This window comes from Pleurodeles waltl, chromosome 7 (genome assembly GCF_031143425.1).
Source record: "Pleurodeles waltl isolate 20211129_DDA chromosome 7, aPleWal1.hap1.20221129, whole genome shotgun sequence".
Taxonomy (NCBI): Eukaryota; Metazoa; Chordata; class Amphibia; order Caudata; family Salamandridae; genus Pleurodeles; species Pleurodeles waltl.
In genome coordinates this window covers 474,970,738-474,991,145 of record NC_090446.1, presented here as the reverse complement: position 1 = coordinate 474,991,145, position 20,408 = coordinate 474,970,738, and the positions used below count along the sequence as shown (strand labels likewise).

Below are 20,408 nucleotides of genomic sequence, written 5' to 3'. Positions count from 1 at the left end.
TGCCGGCTAAGCTAAAGCCACAATCCACAGCTAGGCACTTTGCAAAAAACACGTCAGATTTCAGTGTAAAAATGTAATGTGTCCATGTTGCATTTTCTGTCGCGGGCACTAGGCCTACCCACCCAAATGAGGTACCATTTTTATCGGGAGACTTGGGAAACACAGGATAGCAGAACAAGTGTTATTGCCCATTGTCTTTCTCTAAAATTTTTCCTTCCAACTGAAAGACAGTGTGTAAATAACACGTCTATTTGAGAAATGTCCTAAAACTCACATGCTATTATAGGATCCCTAGAATTCAGAGATGTGCAAATAACCACTGCTTCTCAACGCCTCATTTTCCTTGATACCTATGTTTTACTCTTTATATTTCACCAAATGAATTGCTATGTACTCAGTATGCAATGAAAACCCATAGCAAGGTGCAGCTCATTTATTGGCTCTTGGTACCTAGGGTTCTTGATGAACCTACAAGCCCTATATATCCCCGCAACCAGAACAGTCCAGCAGAAGAAAGGGTATATTGCTTTTGAAAATCTGACATCGCAGGAAAAAGTTACAGAGTAAAACGTGGAGAAAAATGTCTGGTTTTTTTCACCTCCATTTCAATTTTTTATTTTTTGTATTTCAGTAGTTATTTTTTTGTAGGAAATCCTTGTAGGATCTACTCAATTTTCACAATTCAGGATTTTGTCTACTTTTCAGAAATGTTTAGCTGTCCGGGATCCAGCATTGGTTTCACACCCATTTCTGTTACTAACTGGAAGGAGGCTAAAAGCACAAAAAATAGTAAAAATGGTATGTCCCTGTAAAATGCCAAAATTGGGTGGAAAATGTGGTTTTCTGGTTCAAGTCTGCCTGTTCCTGAAAGCTGGAAAGATGGTGATTTTAGTACCACAAACCCTTTGTTCATGCCATTTTCAGGGAAAAAAAAAACACAAGCCTTCTTCTGCAGCCCTTTTTCCCCATTTAAAAAAAAAAAAAAAGACATTTTCGCTGTATTTTTTGCTTATTTCTTGGTCTCCTCCGGGGGAACCCACAAACTCTGGGTACCTCTAGAATGCCAAGGATGTTGGGAAAAAAAGGATGCAAATTTGGCTTGGGTAGCTCATGTGGGGAAAATGTTAGGAAGGCCTAAGCACGAACTGTCTCAAAAAAACAAAAGAAGGCCTGGCACCTGAGGGGGGGGGGAAAGGCCTGGCAGTGAAGGGGCTACAGGGATGTGGATTTCCTATCGCCCCACGTCTGGGACATATTGTTTGGGGTCAAGGACAAGTTTTCATGTTTATTTTGTACTTGGGACAAGTAGGTCTAACCCCCAGCAGCACAAACCCTTTGGCTACCAGTTTACAGAGAAGGGAACTGTCTGCATCTGAGGTAATGTGTGTCCATGTTACTGCTGTTCGAACTTGTATTTAAGGTTCATTAATGAAAAGCCTTCATTATTAGGGTGAGTGCTGTAAATAAACATTTTAAGGTCACGCTGCACTACCAACAGTAATTCCAGTAAAAAAAAACAAAAATAAACTGTACACAGGTTTGAACAGTTTAACAATATGAGGCTAAGTATAATGCTCACAGAATGCTCTCTGGTTAGATGCAAATGTTTGCAGAAGCTTGTAAGCAAGACCGATGATTCTTTGCTTTCAAAATAAAATGCTCAGAAAAAAATGCAGGTAGGAAAAAACGTTTCGCTACTATGAAGTTTTAGGTGCTATTTCTCTGTTGATGCATGCTAGTATTTCCCAAAAAATATTCCTAATGGAAAATCAGTGTAACCTTTTTCAACAAGATTATGGGAAACATGAAAATAAAGAAGCACTGGCAAACCCAACCGTTCCAACATTTTTTGAGTGTCTTTTGGTTTCGCAAGTGTGTGTCTTATTTTGACATAGCAAAAAGAAAAAAAGTTTTTGGTCTCAAGAAGCACACATTGCCACTAGTTGCACAACAAAGGCCCCGCAGCCCCCCTCCAGGTTGTCCCCCTCAGAACAGCACCTTCCCTGAGTGAGTCTGGCGGGGGGGCTCCATGTTCATTACGCCACTGATTGCCACAGTAGTTCCTGGCACTGAACCAAAGTATTTTGTGTGCCAATATGCTCCTTGTAGAAGGTTAGAATGCGATCACTCACAGTAAAGCCAGGCAATTGATAGAGAGAGAAATAGAAGTTTAATAAAAACAAAATGTCTTTGTTAACGCCAAACCTAAATAGGGACCCAATTCTTAAAGAAAGTCACAAATGTGCACCCATGGTATATGTCTTTGAATTAGTGATTTTCACAAATTCACAAGAATTTACAGAAGTAGACCAGGAAATCATACTCCTAGAAATAAAATTGTGAATTGTATTTTAGCACAAGCAAATATGCATGCGTAGATTTCCTCATGTGAAAATCTATTGAGATTTTACAAGTTCACTGTCCCTTCAACCACTTTTTTCCCAACCATGGAAGAACTTCTACTTCTGCCATTGTCAGGAGTATATTTTCAACCTTTCTTATTATGGGAAAATATTAGAGAAGAGCTGGGGAAAATCCTTAAAACATACGTTAGTAGGTGTGCAGACTAAAAGGCATTCCTGCCCTTAAACTATTGCTTTCTGCTTCCTCCAGCCCCAGTATGTATATCTGCGGAAAGGTGGCAAAAAAAGGAAATTGCTATAATAGGGATTGAAATTGCAAGTATTCAAGCCCTACTATAGTAACGGGCCTGGCATAGTCAGAGAGGCTACTATCAGAGCATTCACATAATGAGATTGCTACCATAATTTGTCACCACACTACATAGCACCAAAGGGACAAATACATTTTTTTTTTTTACAGGACAAGTAGATTTAAGAAGCAACCTGTCCCATGGACAAGTCGATATTTTAATAAATTCCACATCCCTGGGTTAATAGAATGACAAAAAAAATCAGAACACTACTTGGTGATGTGCAAATTATATTTTTTTTCTGAAACTCAATTTTCACGGATAATTGTTAATACACTATATAGTTTTATCAGTAAAGCTGCAAATTAGTGGGAAGGTTTTTGGACATTTCTTTGACATTTACTGTCTGTAAAGGACAGTGCGCTACCACGTCATGCTTTAGTCCTATATTTATTAAAAGTGAGTGTTTAAATATATACTGAGAAACACTTCTGCCCTGATGGCAAAGATATTAGTAAACTAAGAGGCAAGTCATGCATGGATGATGTGTACCCTATATGTGGGCTAAATTTATTATACATGGAGCAAACTTTCAGTGTATTTAATCACACAAAAGAGATTTTTTTTACAGCAGAAACGCTGAAGTCACATATTTGAAGGTTCGCTCATACGTGAGAATGCAGAAAAAGGTGACTGTAAAACTCAATATTTGCCAAGGATCACACAATTTGAGACCCGTTTCCGGATCAAGTACATTACAGTTAGGTCGAGTAGATTATTCAGGCTACTTGATCCGCAGGTCTAGTAAAAAATGTATGATTTTTGCGAGGCCTGGTGCACATTGATGATTGACTTTCAGTTGTCTTGCTGCATAAATGTTCTTGTTTTTTTATAGATGTGAGCGTGTTTGTATTCTTTTAATTTTATTGAGAGCAGTTAGGAAGAGAATGTTTCTTATTTTCTGCTCATTGACGCCAAGAAATATTGAAGGCATCCTTATTTTTTAATGACATGTAAGATTTTTATTTTCCATTAATATTGTTTGCTAAAGAGGTATTCGTGAACTGTGTCAGCAGATTTGTTTACCATAGGATGAAAAGAAGTAGAGTTTCAATATTTAACATGGTGCCATGCTGTGTTAAATATTTGTAATAATCAGAGTCTATAGTGTTGGAGACATTCTGCAGGTGTTTGGAAGGCTATGGGTCAGATGGTGGATTGTCCCACAGTCTTAAACATGAATCCACAATTTTTAGTCATTCAGGATTAAGTCACTAAAATCGGCAAACACCTGTGAAGTTTGAGGACAAATGGTAAAGTTTGGTGGGCAGCATAGAGCTCCGAGTTCCTTTCTAATAGGTTGATGCATTCCAAGCTTTAGAGTACTTTGTTACTGTAGAAAGCCTTTTTAGCCTGTAATGTTAAATACATTATTCCTTTTTGTTCTTCCAACTAGGTTATGCCCGTATTATTTTTGCCTTCATTGCATTCTACTTCATGCCCACCTGCCCCTTGACTGCTTCTTCCTTCTATTTGCTTAGTGGACTTCTGGATGCTTTCGATGGGCATGCAGCACGTGCCCTCAATCAAGGTAAGCTGCCTCCACCTTTTTTGCATGAAGCTGGCCGCATATCATGCAAAATAAATATGGTGCGCATTATCCAAGTACTCCCTCTACCAATTCTGTGTGTGAAGAATGCATAGAGAACATTACCCTTTTGAAGTTTAAAGTGCTACAAAAAAGGTTTACCATGCTTGTTATTGAAATGAGTCTTTTTATAACACTCTCATAAATACAGATTGATTTAATTGATTTGACTTTCAGAGGCCGTAGATAACGACTGAAAGCATTGTTCGTGGTAATATCATGCTTTATACCTGTCTTGACACTATATTAAATTGACCTTTTCATTTGGAGTAAATTGACCAGGTTTATGTTGGGTGCTTGTTAAATCAGCCAGGTGAATTGCAAATTACATATTTAATTAACACAAAGGAAAGTGTATCCTGAATTTTTCAGAAAATGCTATAAAATACTGCTCAGTGCGAAATCAAGGTAGCCTCTCATGGACTTTGACCGGAATATGCTGTGAATTATCTTCATGACCCAGTTTAGTAGACCCTGGAAACGAAAAATGGCAAGTCCTTAATATGGTATATATTATGAAAATGATAGTGTTGGTTTTATTGCATTGCTGAAGATTAAGAAGTAGAACTTAAAATATATGAGGGGAAATTACTGCTGAAGCTCACATGCCAATAATGCAAAAAACGTTACAGTTGAAATATAAAATATGATCTAGGGGAAATGCCTCACTGTTCTACAACAAATTGGCAAATTAAAAAAAACTATTCACAATAGTTTAATTACTGGCAGTAGTGATCTGGGTTAATTGATTTATCTTCAGAGACATAGTTTCAGGTTAAACTTGGAAATTATTTTTAATATAAACAAGGTTGCGTTTGGTCCCACTTTATAATTAATTTGTAAGTGTTTGACCTTATGACACAGTTGTCAGAGGGGATGTCTCCTTTCAAATTCTGTTTGCTGTCAAAAAGTGCATCTATCTTTTTTTGGGTAGGTATGATAGTTTTCAAGAGGTTATTCACTACTCTGGATTCATGGAACAAAGAAAAATCTACTAACAATAACTTTTTCCAACACCAAATTTCTGATGTTTGGCCAATGAAAGATGACCTATGTCTGGAAAATTGGAACATCCACTATTCAGAGGTAAGATTTAAGAGTACGTAGGGGCTCCTTTTAACATTTAACATTAGAGGGCTTTGCATAGAACATAATCTTGCATAATGAAAGAGAAAACAGCAGAAACAGGGTATCAAATTCATAAGAACATAGTAAATGATAGATACAAAGCAAAGTTGTTCACCTTGGTTGTTGGTGAGTGTAGGTACCTAGATCATCTCGGGTATGATTTTAAGTAATGAGTGTTTAAATGTTTAGTCATGGTGACGGGAAAGAGTTGGATTCTTAACTCGGCTGGGTGAGAGGTCCAAAATGATGTAGCCACCCCTGTGAAAGTTTAAATTGTGCATGGACAGAGTTGAACTTGAGGACCTCTAGGGAATCTCAGCCAATTGTCATCACCAGAGAGGGTGAGTAAGTTCTGATGGTGTGATTTGAATGAATTGATTTCTATATAAGGTACCTGTAAGATTGTCAGCAGGGGTGGATGCAAGCGCCGGAACAACACCGATAACAGAGGTGGTGGTAGAGATGGTTTATTAAGACAGAAGTCAAGCATAAATCCCTACACCAACCAACATCCTCTTCTCTCCCCGTCAACTGTCGCTCTCTCACTGCCCATTCCAAAAGCCTCCCACACCATTCCATAGTAAATACAACATTCTCTCATCTCTCATGCTCAGAACACACGCACTTACACGTTACTAGGATACCACACCACCTTCCCCATATCAGATTACAAAGAAATTATTTTAACACAATTAAGTATCAAACACATAGACCCTGAACAGATTATGTTGTTTACAAGCTGAGACAAAACAGATCGAACATATCAACACAAAGTCCATAAAGATAGAACATAACACTAAGTTCACTTAACATAGTCCTTGAACCATGACGGCTTTGATACATTTCTTTTTGGCCGAGTCTCAGATGGGTTTCGCATCTTAGTGACGCATGGAATGATTTGAGCATCTTGAGCAGTAACTTCCGGTGAAGTGTCTAGAGAGTCATGAGCACCTCCATTGGGTCCTAAACACTTAGCCACCCTATTCAAATTCCATATCCTGTGGTCTTCTGTTTTCACAGCATTCCTAAACAGTTTTATGACCTTAAATGGACCCTTGAATTTAGATGGTTTTCCCTCTTTCCTTGGAGACCTTATTTTCACATAATCACCTTCATGCAATACCGTTCTTTTGACAGCTTTACGCTCATCATATCTCAGCTTCCTTTTTCCTTTCACTTCCCTTTCTCTCTCTCTCCAACCTTCAATGTTATCTACCTGATCATTAACCTCTTTCCTTTTTTTAATTACCCACCTAGGCTCGATTTCGCTGTACGGTACCCTACCTTTGAACAACTGGAAAGGAGTCACCCCTGTGGTGGAATGTGGTGTTAATCGATATTCTCGTACTTTTCTTCTTACTTCACTCTCCCACTCAACGCCATTAACAAGCGCTAATTGCATGCATTCTTTCAGCACCTTTATAAAGCGCTCCACGACTCCGTTAGATTCTGGGTGATAAAGAGCTATTCTTTTATGTACCACATCCCTTTCTTTTAAGAAAGACTCTGTTGTTTCAGAGAGAAACTGCACCCCATTGTCAGTCAGCAAAGTAGAGGGAAACCCCTCTCTCTCAAACAAGTCATCAAGAAAGTTGATTTATATCTCTTGACTCAACTGAGCTCACAAATTTGACCTCAGGCCAACGTGAGTACATATCAATGCATACTAAAACATATTGGTCTACAGATTTCAGTCTGATTGGACCTAAAATGTCTAAAACTATGTCAACCCAGGGTCCGGAGGACTCTTCACGCGTGACCATAGCCTGAGTTCTACATTTCAATACCTTATCCGAACGTGCGCACTCATGGCAATTTCTCACTTCTCTTTCTACCATCATGTCTATGGCAGGCCACCAGTAGGCGTTCCTTAATCTCTCCTTAGTTTTGGAGATGCCCATGTGGCTTGAGTGGGCACGACTTATGAGATCTTTTCTCAAGCTAGCTGGAGGAACCAACTTGCTGCCCCTCACCAATAGCCCAGCCACCACAGACAATTCATTTCTGACTTGCTAGTACCCTGACATCTCTTCAGATTGACTCTTTCTGACACCCCAACCATTTATGATTTTACTTAGTACTTCCTGCAATGTGACATCTTTTAACAATTCATCCACCCACACTGGTTCCGAAATTGTTCCCTCAGTAACAATACAGACCTTAATCTCCTCATCAGCTGCGATGTCAGCAAAACACCCTCTTTCAATAATCTCATCATCCTTTCCTGTATCCACTAGACTCGCCTTGGGACGAATCCCTTTCGCCGAAATCTCATGACCCAAGTACTCTATCGTGGAAATATTTATCTTACATTTCTCAGCTTTGAGCGTAAGACCATTGTCTCGTAGCCTCTCTAAAACCAACCTCAGTCTCTTATTGTGCTCAACCAGATTGGTACCTGTGATTGAAAGATCGTCCTGATACACTTTCACCCCTTCCATGCCCTTCAGAATTCTTTCCATGGCCCTCTGAAACACCGACGCCGCAGAGATTAACCCAAACGGCATTCTAAGGAACTTGAATGTGCCAAAAGGTGTTATGAAAGTGGTAAGTTCCTGGGAAGACACATGTAAATTGATTTGATGGTAAGCAGAAGTCAAATCTAGAGTTGAGAAGTGCTTTGCCCCACTAACCGAACACAACAACTCTGTAATATTTGGGAGTGAATAGTGGTCTATGATGACTGACTTGTTCAAATCTCTGAGATCAACACAGAGTCTGGCCTCCCCGTTGGCCTTCCTTGCCATAACTACTGGTGCCACCCATTCTGAAGCTTCAACCTCTTGAATGATACCATTCGTGATGAGTTTATCGATCTCAGCTTTCATTTTATCCCTTACCAACAAGGGAACATTCCTCACTTTTGCTGCCTTCGGCAGTGCTCCAGGCTTAAGCCTAATCTGATGCACGTAGTTCTTAAAACATCCTAATCTCTTGCTGAACACATCTGGAAACTCTTTCACCCACATACACACATCTTCTGAGACAGATTGAACCGTGTGGTTATCCTTAAGCCTAACAGGAGGATCTTCATTTGGATCAAGCAGAATTCGAAGATCACTTTGATGAAACCAACTAATCAAAGAGTCCCCTTTTACAGAGACATACACTTTTGCTGGAATGAGTCGACCTTTAAATTCTATACTTCCCCAGAAGTAACCCAGCAACTTGATTGGTTCACCATAACCCTTGGGTAACACATCCGGTTTTAATAAGTTGGCCATCCCCTTCAGACACTGATCATAGAACGTTTTCGGTATTAATGTGATCTTTGCCCCAGAATCAAATAGGATTCTGAGAGGCTTACCATTAACTAAGATTGACTCCACAGGACCATCAAAAGACCCAACACTTGTTTGTAAGATCTGAACCACATTCACAGCTTCGGCATCATTAGCATCACCATCACACCACACTTCTCTTATTTTTTTTAGTGTTATTCTTCACCCTGCAGCATTTTGCAAGATGTCCAACTGTACCACAGTTTCTACAGAATATTTTCCAGGTAGGACAATCTCTGTTATTGGCCATGTGACCGATGCCCCCACACCTAAAACACTTCCCAGCAAATGTTTTCTTTGTTTTTACAGACTCCCCACCGCCTCTATTGTCAGTATTGTTGCACAGTATAGCTTTCACGGAGGTCCCTTCTTCCCTTGTTGTGTCAGGAACGATGGAGTCCTTTCGAAGTACTTCAACACATTTCCTGGAGTGTTCACAGGTTCTGGCCAATTCTAGTACCTCATCTAGGGGTGGATTATCTTTTTGCCACATGCTTTCCTTTGCCTTCTCCAAGGAGCAGCCAAGCATGAATTGATCCCTTAAACGTTCCTCATAAGAATTTCCAAATGCACATGTGGAAGCAAGTCTTCTAAGCTCCGTTATATATTGTTCTGTTGTCTCTCCTTGGCGTTGCACTCTCTTTCCAAACTGGTACCTTTCAAGAACTGTACTTACTTTTAGTAAGTAATGCAGATCCAATTTCTTTATACAAATCTCAAATTCATTGAGGCCATTAGAGTCTGAATCCGAGAGATCAGGAAGATTTTCAAAAACTTCTTGGCCCTCAGTGCCTAAACAGTGCATTAAAAGTGATGTCTTCCTTTCTGCGCTCAATGAAGTACCACACACCCTAGCATAGTTGTTAAATACTTTCTTCCACTTTTGCCATTGAATAGGTGGATCACCGGGAGCAGTTAAAAAAAAAAAAAAGGTGCAGCAGGTACGTTCTGCATTACAAACAGTGAAAAGAGAATACTGTGATCGGCAGGTTGAGTTAATGTAATTTGAGAGACAAGTAAAAAAAACAATAAAAGATGATGTCTCTTTTGCCAAAATATTCAGTTAAATGCTTAACGCGACACGAGGCACAATCTTCGCGATAGAAGGAACACTGTAGGTTACAGTTTCCAATAGATTTGGGCTTCAGTAGGCGACGCGTTGTCTCAGGAGGCGTCGTTGGTTATTGTTGCTATGGATATGCACACGAGCTTTTCGCAAAGCACACACGCGGCAGGAGACGCGTTTCTTGACGCGTCAATAGACACTGTTGCGAAGCGAAGCTCGAGGAAGAGCCGAAGCCAAAATAAACATGTCAGTACATTAATGAAATACCTCGGATGTAAATAACTTGACGGAGAAGCTTCTTAGTCGTGTTGTTAGGGATCAGCCACCATCTGTTTTCTTCTCTGTAGTCTACAGACCAGCGTTCCGCTTCGCAGACTCTGCTCACGACGATCTGTTTTTTTCCGCTCATCACCAATGTAAGATTGTCAGCAGGGGTGGATGCAAGCGCCGGAACAACACCGATAACAGAGGTGGTGGTAGAGATGGTTTATTAAGACAGAAGTCAAGCATAAATCCCTACACCAACCAACATCCTCTTCTCTCCCCGTCAACTGTCGCTCTCTCACTGCCCATTCCAAAAGCCTCCCACACCATTCCATAGTAAATACAACATTCTCTCATCTCTCGTGCTCAGAACACACACACTTACACGTTACTAGGATACCACAGTACCCAATCTGCTGCCTAGAAATATGTCCAACTCCAAAATCCTTGTGTTTGGCAAACAAAAGAGGACTTATGTGGGGAAAATATGAGAATCCACTGTTAAAGATAGGCCTACCTGAAGTACTTATCCACCAGATTCAGACAACCTTTGTACTAAACAAAACACATTGAAACACTTATTTTTTGGGGAAATGTGTTGAGGCAAGGTTTCTTGTACATGGAAAAAACATCGATTAGTTCTTATGTCTTAATTAAAACATATGATTTGATCGAACCATATCTCACTGCCGTAACAAATGTTTATCGTAAATTTTTATTCACAAGATTTAGACTCAACATTTTGCATGCTATGTATGATGAGTCTCCCCGAAAAGTGGTTCTGGAAGATTAACTTGCTGCCTGTCCATGTGACAATTTGGCATTCCAATCTACATTACATTTCCTTCTTTTTTATCATCTTTATAAGGTTCCAAGGACACGTTTTTTATTGCCTCTATTGCATGTGCAGGATTTTAGAATTTACAGATCTGATTTCCTTTTCCAATAAGGTCAATTAAACTGATTGTTGTACGGGAGGCCATTACAGAGATGCCTGATCTTTAGATGCTGAAGGGCCCTGTAGTGGAGGAGCCCTTGGAAAATTGCTTGGGTGGAAGATGCCAGGAGCCCGACAATCTTCTCTATTGTCTGTAGAGATATCAGTTGTTTGTTCAATGTAGATCTTAAAACCTTCTTGCTGTCCCTCAGTTTCTGAAAGGGAAGTTGGAGAGCTTTGACTAAAACGACCTGGAACCCCAGGAACTCTACGATCTGGGTCTGAGTCAGAATGGACTTCGCTTGGTTGATGAAAAAGCCCAGATTCTGAAAGAGGTTAACTGTACAAGACAGGTGTTTGTAGAAGAACAACTTGGAATTGTGCCATGAGAATTATGTCGCCCAAATAAATAATTAGTCTCATCCCTTTTTCTCGTGAGTCTCTCCACTACGGATGGCAGCAGCTTGGTAAAGAACTTGGGCTCTGAAGAAAGTCAGAAGGGAAGAGTTAGATACTCACACCATTGGTCTCACCTTTGAAATTGCAGGAATCACCTGTGAAGAGGAAAGATAAGGACCGCAAGGTAAGTGTTCTTCGGGTCCAAGCAGAATATCCAGTCATTTTCCATCAATAGATCCCTCAGTCAGTGGATCCTTTCCGTTTTGTAATGTCTGTAATTCACCCAATGATTGAAGTCCCTGAGAATGAGAACTAGTCTGTGACCTCCATCTTTCTCATGGACAAGGACAATAATACTGCAAGAGCTCGTAGAGTGAGGAAAGGAGGGGGATGTCACTCCAGTGAGGAGACGATCCTGAATCTCAAAATCTATTAATTTAATTTCTTGTTGGGGGGGGTAAAAGGAAAGGTTGAGGAGGGACCCTTTGTTAAGGAGTACAAAGAAACTCTAAGTGGAATACCATGACCGTCTGTAGAACCAATGGATCATGAGTGATCTTTAGCCAATTGTGATCAAACAGTTGAGGTCTGTCCCCAACGTCACCAGTCATAAATGAATAATGCTCACCAGAGAAGCTGGAGTGTTGTTCTGGCTGGAAAGACTCTCTGCTCTGCCTGCCTCTGGCAAAGCGTGATCTTGATGGGAAGAAATTGCCCCTGTTGCTCTGTCATGCCAGCCTCCTCTTCTGTATCGGTAATAGGGTCTCCAGGGCCAAATTTGGCCTGGGGAGGCGGGCCGCGTACCACTCTCACCCAAAAATAAATGTTCCCCCAATGGCCTTGGCCCATTCCGTTTTTTTTTTTTTTTTAAACAAGCGCAGGAGCCATCTCTTGTTGTGTTTTTTTAATTTTGCAGAGGATTGCCAGATCAGAGGATGAAGGAATCCCAGTGGGTCCTGCAGGACTTTGGGAAACATTGGAAGAGCAGCAGGGAGGGCCACTGACATCTCTAGAAGAACCGGGAACCACAGTTGAGCCTTCCAATTTGGGATCACCAAGACTACTATCAGCCCAGGTCTCCTTAACTGTGCTGCTATTTTTACTATCTTGGCAAAGTGGGGGAAGGGCATACTGTAGTCCAATTCTGCCGGAATGGATCCGTAGCCTTCGCTAAGGGGTACAGCCTTCAACTGAAGAATGCTGGAAGCTTACGGTTCAGTCTGGTTGCAAAGAAATCGATCACGCAAGGGCATAGAAGAGTCTGATTTAGCTGAAACACTTTGAGAGTGTAACTGCCAATCGCTTGAATTCATCAAGAATGGGGAATTCCAGTCTTTGACAACATTCTTCTGTTCTAGAATGTACTCCGCAATCACAGAGATCCTTTATTTTAGGAAGAAGTTCCAAAAGTCTTTGGCGATCTCCACTAACAACCTGGACTTGGCGCACTGTAGTTTGTTGATATACCTGACCTCAGAGACAATGTTCATCCTCAACAGGATGCAACAATTGTTCTTCTGTTGGAGGGTCGGGGGGGGCAAGGAAAATAGTACTGCAGAAGTCCCTGGGGAAAGGAGGGGGAGATCACTCCTTTGAGGAGAAGATCCTGAATCTATGAATATCATTTCTTGTAGGGGAACAAAGGAGATGTTGAGAAGGGACCCTTTGGAAAGGAGTACCAAGAAACTCTAAGTGGAATCCCATGACCTTCTATGGAATCCATGGACCATGAGTGATCTTTAACCAATTATGATAAAACTGTTGAGTTCTGCCCCCAACACCACCTATTATGAAGGAATAATGCTCACCAGAGAAGCTGGAGTGTTGTGCTATCTGGAAGACTCTGCTCTGCCTGCCTTTAGGGAAGCGTGATCTTGATGGGAAGAAACTGCCCCTGTAGCTTCGTCCTGCCAGCCTCCTCTTCTGCGACAATTATATCTGTGCAGGAGACCCTGGAATGACCCTTGGCCACACAAACAACCCTTACTTCACCCGGTCCTGGCAAAACGGCTTGCTTAGAAAACTGAGCCTTATATAGCACTGTGAAGGTGTTCACAAACTTGCTAATGTCCTTGCCAAATTTCTCTCCAAAGAGAAGGCATCAGAAGAGGCCAAGCTCTTCAGTTTAGGGTGGATATGCATAAGCAGAGACCTACTGCGCTCCATGAAGAATGAACAATTGGCGTTCCAGAGTTCAGATACTGCCCATTGGGACCAGCCCGCCAGACTCTCCAGGTCTGTCTCAGAACCAGTTTCCTTGGCTTTAAGAGCCATCTCAAAACTTTTGTCCAGTGGAGCAAGTGAGGTCTAGGAGTTTATCTTGGCATGTCTACCATGCCCTGTTGTTGTCCTTTTTGGCATATTTCTTCAAAAACTTTAGCATACTGGGGTCTATGTCTTTAATATTTGCAGTCTTGTCCGGCAGCTCTGGGCTTGCGTACTCGGCACAAAGCCTATTTCAAACCTCCTTGTCAAAACTCTTCCTCAAGTGTTTCTGCGTGTATTCTGCCACAGCTGGGGCTGGGTACCAGTCTGAGGACCTCTGGTGGACGATATCCTCTGGGCAAACCTTAGAGGATTAGAAGGCCAAGAGCTAGCATTCATCATTAGGAGATCACAGGATTTCTTTTGATTTTTCTTAGTGGGCTCGGGAGGTGAGCACAAGAGGAATGAGAAAGGGCAGATTCGGTGTCCGAATCATCTGAGGTAGGTTTTGGAGGCAGTGAAAGACTGGGGTCACAGACACTGTATCTGTAGTCTGCCAGCCAACCTTCTGAGATTTGTGCCAGCATCTCAGGATTAGGCCAGTTCTGCAACTTGTTTTTACTCTTTTCAGGGGCAGAGGAATTATCTTGAGCGGATGGCTAAGGCTGATTTCTTTTTGGCCAAGTGTTCTGTTGTAATGTGTTGGTACATTCAAGCGCGCGAGCTCTTGACGGTTCCGATGCCGGTTACCACGGAGACCGGTCTGAGGTGCGGTGGCAGTTACGAGGAGCCGGCAAGAGGGAGGCGCTGATCTTTGACACTGGAATAAATATTACAACTACAAACTACAGCGTGATATTGTTATATCTACAACATTTTTGGCGACGAGTTGCCGGTTCTGGAAGCCAGTGGCAAGGCATCAGCAATTTTGAACTACGAGTGTGGTAGCTCATCGACGGCGTTGCGCTCACTGTAAAGGTAACGCAGGCTGTGTTCCTTACTTCTACTAGTTGCTGAAGTGATATCGACTGCCTCGATCTTTTCAAAGACAAGGACTGGTATTAGAGGAAAGTACCTAGCGAGGTACTTCTTTAGTGAAAGGATAGAAGGTCTAAAAAAAAAAATCCAGTGAGATATTAGACGAAAGTACATAAGGAGGAAACTTGAATGCCTTGAACATTTTTATTTAATCTATTTAGTCATTTTAATGCGATTAAAGGTACAAACTGTACAGTAAACTAAATATTATGGATATGGCGACAATCACAGCACCTCCTCCATTCTTGTCAATACCAGGGCGGCCAGCAATAGAATGGGAGGAATGGCTGGACATTTTTGACAATTACTTAGAAGCTTTGGATGGACAAAGATTCCGCCCTAGTAGGAAGAAAGCTATTTTATTGAATGCTTTAGGAAAAGAAGGCCAACACATTTATAAATACCTTCCAGACTTACAAGTTCAGGGTGACGAAGTAGATGTGGATGTGTACGCAGATGCCAGGAAAAAATTAGATTTAAGATTTGCTAAGGCTGAAAATGTGGTGATGAGACGACACAAATTTTATACCCAACCTCAAAGAGATGGAGAATCTATAGATGATTTTATTTCTAGGTTGAGAGAGTTAGCGGTCAAGTGTCAATTTGGTCAGATGGAAGATGAAATGATTCGTGATCAATTGATTGTTCAATGCAGAAGCAGGAAAATACAAGAGAGGTTATGGGCAGCAAGGAATCCCACTTTGAAGGATGCAGTTGATTTGGCCAAAGTCGTGGAAGAATCTGAATATTGTATGAGAGCAATGGAGAAACAGGAGACAAAGGATGAGTTATAAGCAAGCGACAGGACAGTTTTTCAAGCAAAGTCAGGATTGGCAACAGTAAACCTATAAGAGAAGCAGAGTATAAAAGATGTAACAAATGTGGAAGTTTCAATCACACGTCGAAAGCGAAGTTTTGTTTTGCTATAGGGAAGGAGTGTAGGAAATGTGGGCTCAGGGGTCACTTTGCAAGAATGTGTCAAGGTTTCAGGAGAAATAAGAACGTGGCAACACTCTTGCAAGAAAAGGTGGATGATAGCTTGTGTGAGACAAATATAAGTTCAGACAGAGTATTGGCTGTTGGGGATGAAGGATGGAAAAAACAAAGACCCAAGGCACAATTTATGATTCGAGGAAAACCAGTTGAATTGATGGTGGATTCCGGATCCTTATATACCATTATTCCAAGAAGTTTGTTCACTTCTGAATGGCCACAAGCAAGATTATTGCCTAGAGATATAAGTCCTGGGGGATATCAAGGCGAGAAGATAGATCTCATTGGTTATATGATGGCTGATATCAAATTTGGAGGAATAAGCACTAAAGGGAAAGTGTATGTAGCCGAATCGGGTCCACCAATCCTGGGATGGATCCATCAATATGATCTTCATATCATCATCAATCCTCGAGCTAAAACACAAATATTAGTTGTAGAGAAGTAACGTTACAAGATATTCTCAGAGAGGCGGAAGGTGTTTTTCGAGAGGAAATGGGGCAACTAAAAGGGTATTGTCACAAAATTAACCTCAAAGACGGTGCAATTCATGTACGACATAAAGTCAGGAGAATACCGATATTAGCTAGAGGACAGGTCAAAGTCTTGATAAGAGAAATGCTATGTTGTGGAGTCATTGAGCCTGTCGAGGCATCAAATTGGGTATCTCCAGTTGTGATAACGAAGAAGTCTGATGGAAAACTTCGTTTTTGTGTTGATTTGAGAAGCTTGAATCAGAATGTGGTAATGGACAGTTTTCCTCTGCCTAACATCAATGAGCTGGTTCTGATGCTGAAAGGAGGAAGGTTTTTTTCAAAACTGGACTTAAAGCATGCGTATCATCAAGTAAGGTTACATCCTGAGTCAAAAATCTTGACAACATTTATCACAATGGAGGGCACGTTTCAGTTTACCAGAATGCCTTTTGGTTTGTGTTCAGCCGCAAGTGTCTTTCAGAGAGTGATGAATGACTTACTCAAAGAAATTCCGAATGTTATATATTTTCTGGATGATATACTAATTTTTGGAGACACAGTGGAAAATCACAATTTGACTCTGAGGCTGGTTCTAGATAAAATTTTAAAATCAGGTTTAACGCTGAGAAAAGAGAAGTGCATATTCTTAGCTAAGGAAGTGGAATATCTGGGTCACACATTGTCGCAAGATGGGGTGAAGCCAAAGAGAGATCTATTGAGAGCCATCAAATTGGCACCATGTCCTGTGAATAAAGACCAGTTGAAGTCGTTTTTGGGTTTAGTGGAGTACTACTCCAAGTTCGTGGAGAATTTTGCATCGAAGACGGAGGAACTTAAAAAATTATTGAGAAAAGGTGTGGTTTTTGATTGGGGCGCAACACAAGAACGGTGTTTTGAATCAATCAAGAAGGAAATTTGTGAAGCTGACATTCTAGTGCCTTTTGATGCGGGAAAGGAATCAATAATTCCATAGATGCTAGTGCCACTGGTATTGGTGCTATCTTATCACAAAAACATGGCTTAAAGGAAAGAACAATTGCCTTTGCATCACGTTCCTTGACACCGACAGAGCGCAACTACTCGGTAATAGAGAAGGAGGCATTAGCTGCGACATGGAGCATGGAACATTTCAGGATGTATATTTGGGGAAAACGATTCAAGTTGCGAACTGATCACAAACCTCTGGTGAAGGTGTTGACCCCAGGTGGAGCTGAAAAAGGTTCTTCTAGACTGATAAGACTTGCTGCGAGGTCTCAAGAGTACAACTATACTGTAGAGTATATACCAGGATGGAGAAATGTACAAGCTGACTGTCTCTCACGTTTATCACAAGACTGGGAATTGTTGGATGAAGAGTATAGTAGTATTCAAGATTGTGAGGATCTAGTTGCAAGTGTCGGGGATGTAGTGCAATGGTCATCGGGAGCATTGAGTAAAGAGGAATGGTGTAAAGCCATGGCAGGTAATGAGGAAATGAGGGAAGTGATCAGAATGATAGTGAGTGGTAGACATAGAGAGAGTACACTGTCAAAATATTTATGGACGTATGGTAAGATATTAGATGAACTCTCATGTGTGGGTGAATATATTGTTGTTCGAGGTGAAAAATATGTTCCTCCTGTAGGGGTGAGGAGGAAAAATGTTTATATTGCACATGAGGGTCATTTAAGGCAAACGTTGATGAAGAGGAGGCTCAGAGAAAATTTCTGGTGGCCAGGAATGGATGACGACATTGTACACTGGGTGGAGAGATGTGATGTGTGTGTACGCAGTGAAAAGAGTCTGAAAGTGGGCAAGCAATCTTTGATGGGTCACATTGAGGATCCTAGTCAAGCATGGCATACTGTATGTGGGGACTTCATTGGTCCTTTAAGTGGAGTTAAACATATGTCTAGGTTTGCATTTGTTTTGATGGATGTTCATTCGAAATGGATAATAGTGAAATTTATGTCAGAGATAACCACGGCATCCACAGTGAGAGTTTTGTCTGAAATATTTAGGGAAGAAGAATGCCCGGTATGTTTGGTGACGGATAATGGTACACAACTCACCTCTTATGAAATGAAAGAGTTTTTATTATTGATGGGTGTTAAACATTCAAGAACAGCACTTTATAATCCGCAAGGAAATGGAATGGTGGAAAGAGCCAACAGGATGGTTAAGGGGGCCATACAACAAGCACTGGCTAGTGGCATGGATGTTGAAGGTATGGTTGCGGATGTTGTGTGGGCATATCGCACCACTGTTAATGGTGTTGCTGGATGTTCACCGTTTTTCATGATGAGGGGTAGAAGACTGAATTCTAAATTGACTCAGTTTTGGTTGAGAGAACTTGCTAGCAATAATATAGGAACATTTGAGGGTGAGAATAAATGTGGAGATTCTGTAAATGGTGGTAAAGATCAGAACAAAATTTGGCCCGGTGATTGGGTGAAAGTTAAGTCTGGGAGAATTGTTAGAGGGTTGAATAAATTCAAAGGGCCATTTCAAGTCAAGGAAGTTCATCCTTGGTATGTGATATTGAGCAATGGTGAGCGATGGAATCTCAGGAGAGTGGCAAAGTGTAATTATACGAAAAATATGATTGCAGAAGATAAGATCAGTGATGGGTGCAGTGGATGTATGTTTGACGAACTGGTAATGAAACCTGTTGCACAGCATTCTAGTTGTACAGGTGATATGCTGCCTGGTTTTATGGAAGATGGTGGGGTGAGACAACAAGAGTTTAGTGAATACAGGAATGAAGTTATGAGGGAGAGGTCACATAGAGTTAAGAAAGCACCAGCGTATTTGGCTGATTATGTTAAGTACAAATGTAATCTATTTTACTCTCAAGAATGGTTAGGGTAGTATCTGTGTTTCAGTGAGTTACAGTTTATGTTGTTAATTCATACAGTTCAATATTTGATGTTTTAGACTTCTGCTTAAACAATGAAAGGAAGAAGATATGTTGTAATGTGTTCGTACATTCAAGCGCGCAAGCTCTTGAGAAGCGCGAGCTCTTGACGGTTCCGATGCCGAGTACCACAGAGACCGGTCCGAGGTGCGGTGGCAGTTACGAGGAGCCGGCAAGAGGGAGGCGCTGATCTTTGACACTGGAATAAATATTACAACTACAAACTACGGCGTGATATTGTTATATCTACAACATGTTCTAGTTGTTTGGTAAAAAGCTAAAGAGATATATCAAAGCCTTATTAAGATATTTTTGAACAGACTTGTCAATAGCGACCACCAGACCATTATCAAAGTAATATTCACCCTCCTGCACATAAGGCTCATATTCAGCAGAATCATAAGGTTCACAGTGAGACATGGTAACAGTAAAATATTAGCATGTCCCCAGACACTTGGAGATAGGGGGGGCAGTCTCTGAATATAACACAGAGAATCCAGAATAGGGATACTTCTAAGGGGAGAGAGCCTCTGACGCTGAGCCTAGTGACTGATTTTTTGCAGCCCAGCCGACTCTGCATGGAGAAGTGTAGACCTGTGGCAGGACCAAAGATTCCAAAAACTATTGCTTCAAAAATAAGCATAAGTTCCTCAGAGTTTATCGAAACAATCATGCAGACCTCACAGGGGAAGGGCTTTGCCCAGAAATACAGGTGGTTGCCAGGGCCTCCTGTTCTTTCAGCCCAGAGATGTCAAATGCAGCTGCCGCCAACCTCTGTGGAGTGGTGAAGGAGGACAGGCTATGCCAATAAAGAGGACTGCGTGTGGTGCCCAATTAGGTTATACGCGCAGTCTGTGCTCCCGAATGAGGAATGCAGCAAGAGGAGTCAGCCTCATGGGGAGATAGTTCAAGCGTTTACTTAGTCTGTCAAGAGGGTGTGGGGGAATTGAAATTTTATGCGCAGTGCTCAGAAGCACGGAGCTCGAGCCACAAACTTAGACACTTGTGTACAGAATCACCACACAGTACAACAAAAAAACAATAAGGTAGACTAAAATAAACAATTAAACATTATAAATGCCTTATAAATACTTTCCACAATGCACTATAAATAAACCATTCAGGTTGAAGAAAACTGAGAGACACTTGACCGTCGGGCAGGGTAAGATGGAGGCAGAAATATGATGTATCTCTGTTTTGTGGACATTGCTGGACAGTGATTGGAGGTATGGGGAGGAGGTGGTAAGGATGTGTACTCTGGGACTCATGGGATTTGTAGTTCTGTATTATTAATGTTAGGAGCCTCCAGTCCTAACACAGAATAAATTACTGTGCTAAAGCTTTTTTAACGTTCCACTCATACTGTCTGACCAGGCCTGGGCAGTGTCTCCTATCCATGCAGGGTTCACACGTCTCCATAGTGA

At 41.3% G+C, this 20,408-nt stretch overlaps 1 protein-coding gene across 3 annotated transcripts in view; it reads left to right on the top strand.

Annotated features, from left to right (window-relative positions):
• The window catches only part of CDIPT (CDP-diacylglycerol--inositol 3-phosphatidyltransferase), a 106,765-nt gene that overhangs the window by 50,268 nt on the left and 36,089 nt on the right, over window positions 1-20,408 (top strand). For all 3 annotated transcript variants that reach the window (XM_069244093.1, XM_069244092.1, XM_069244094.1), the window contains one exon: window positions 4,110-4,244. In XM_069244093.1, coding sequence (XP_069100194.1) covers window positions 4,151-4,244 — 94 coding nt within the window. In that variant the 5' untranslated portion in view covers window positions 4,110-4,150. The remainder of the gene's footprint in view (window positions 1-4,109; window positions 4,245-20,408) is intronic.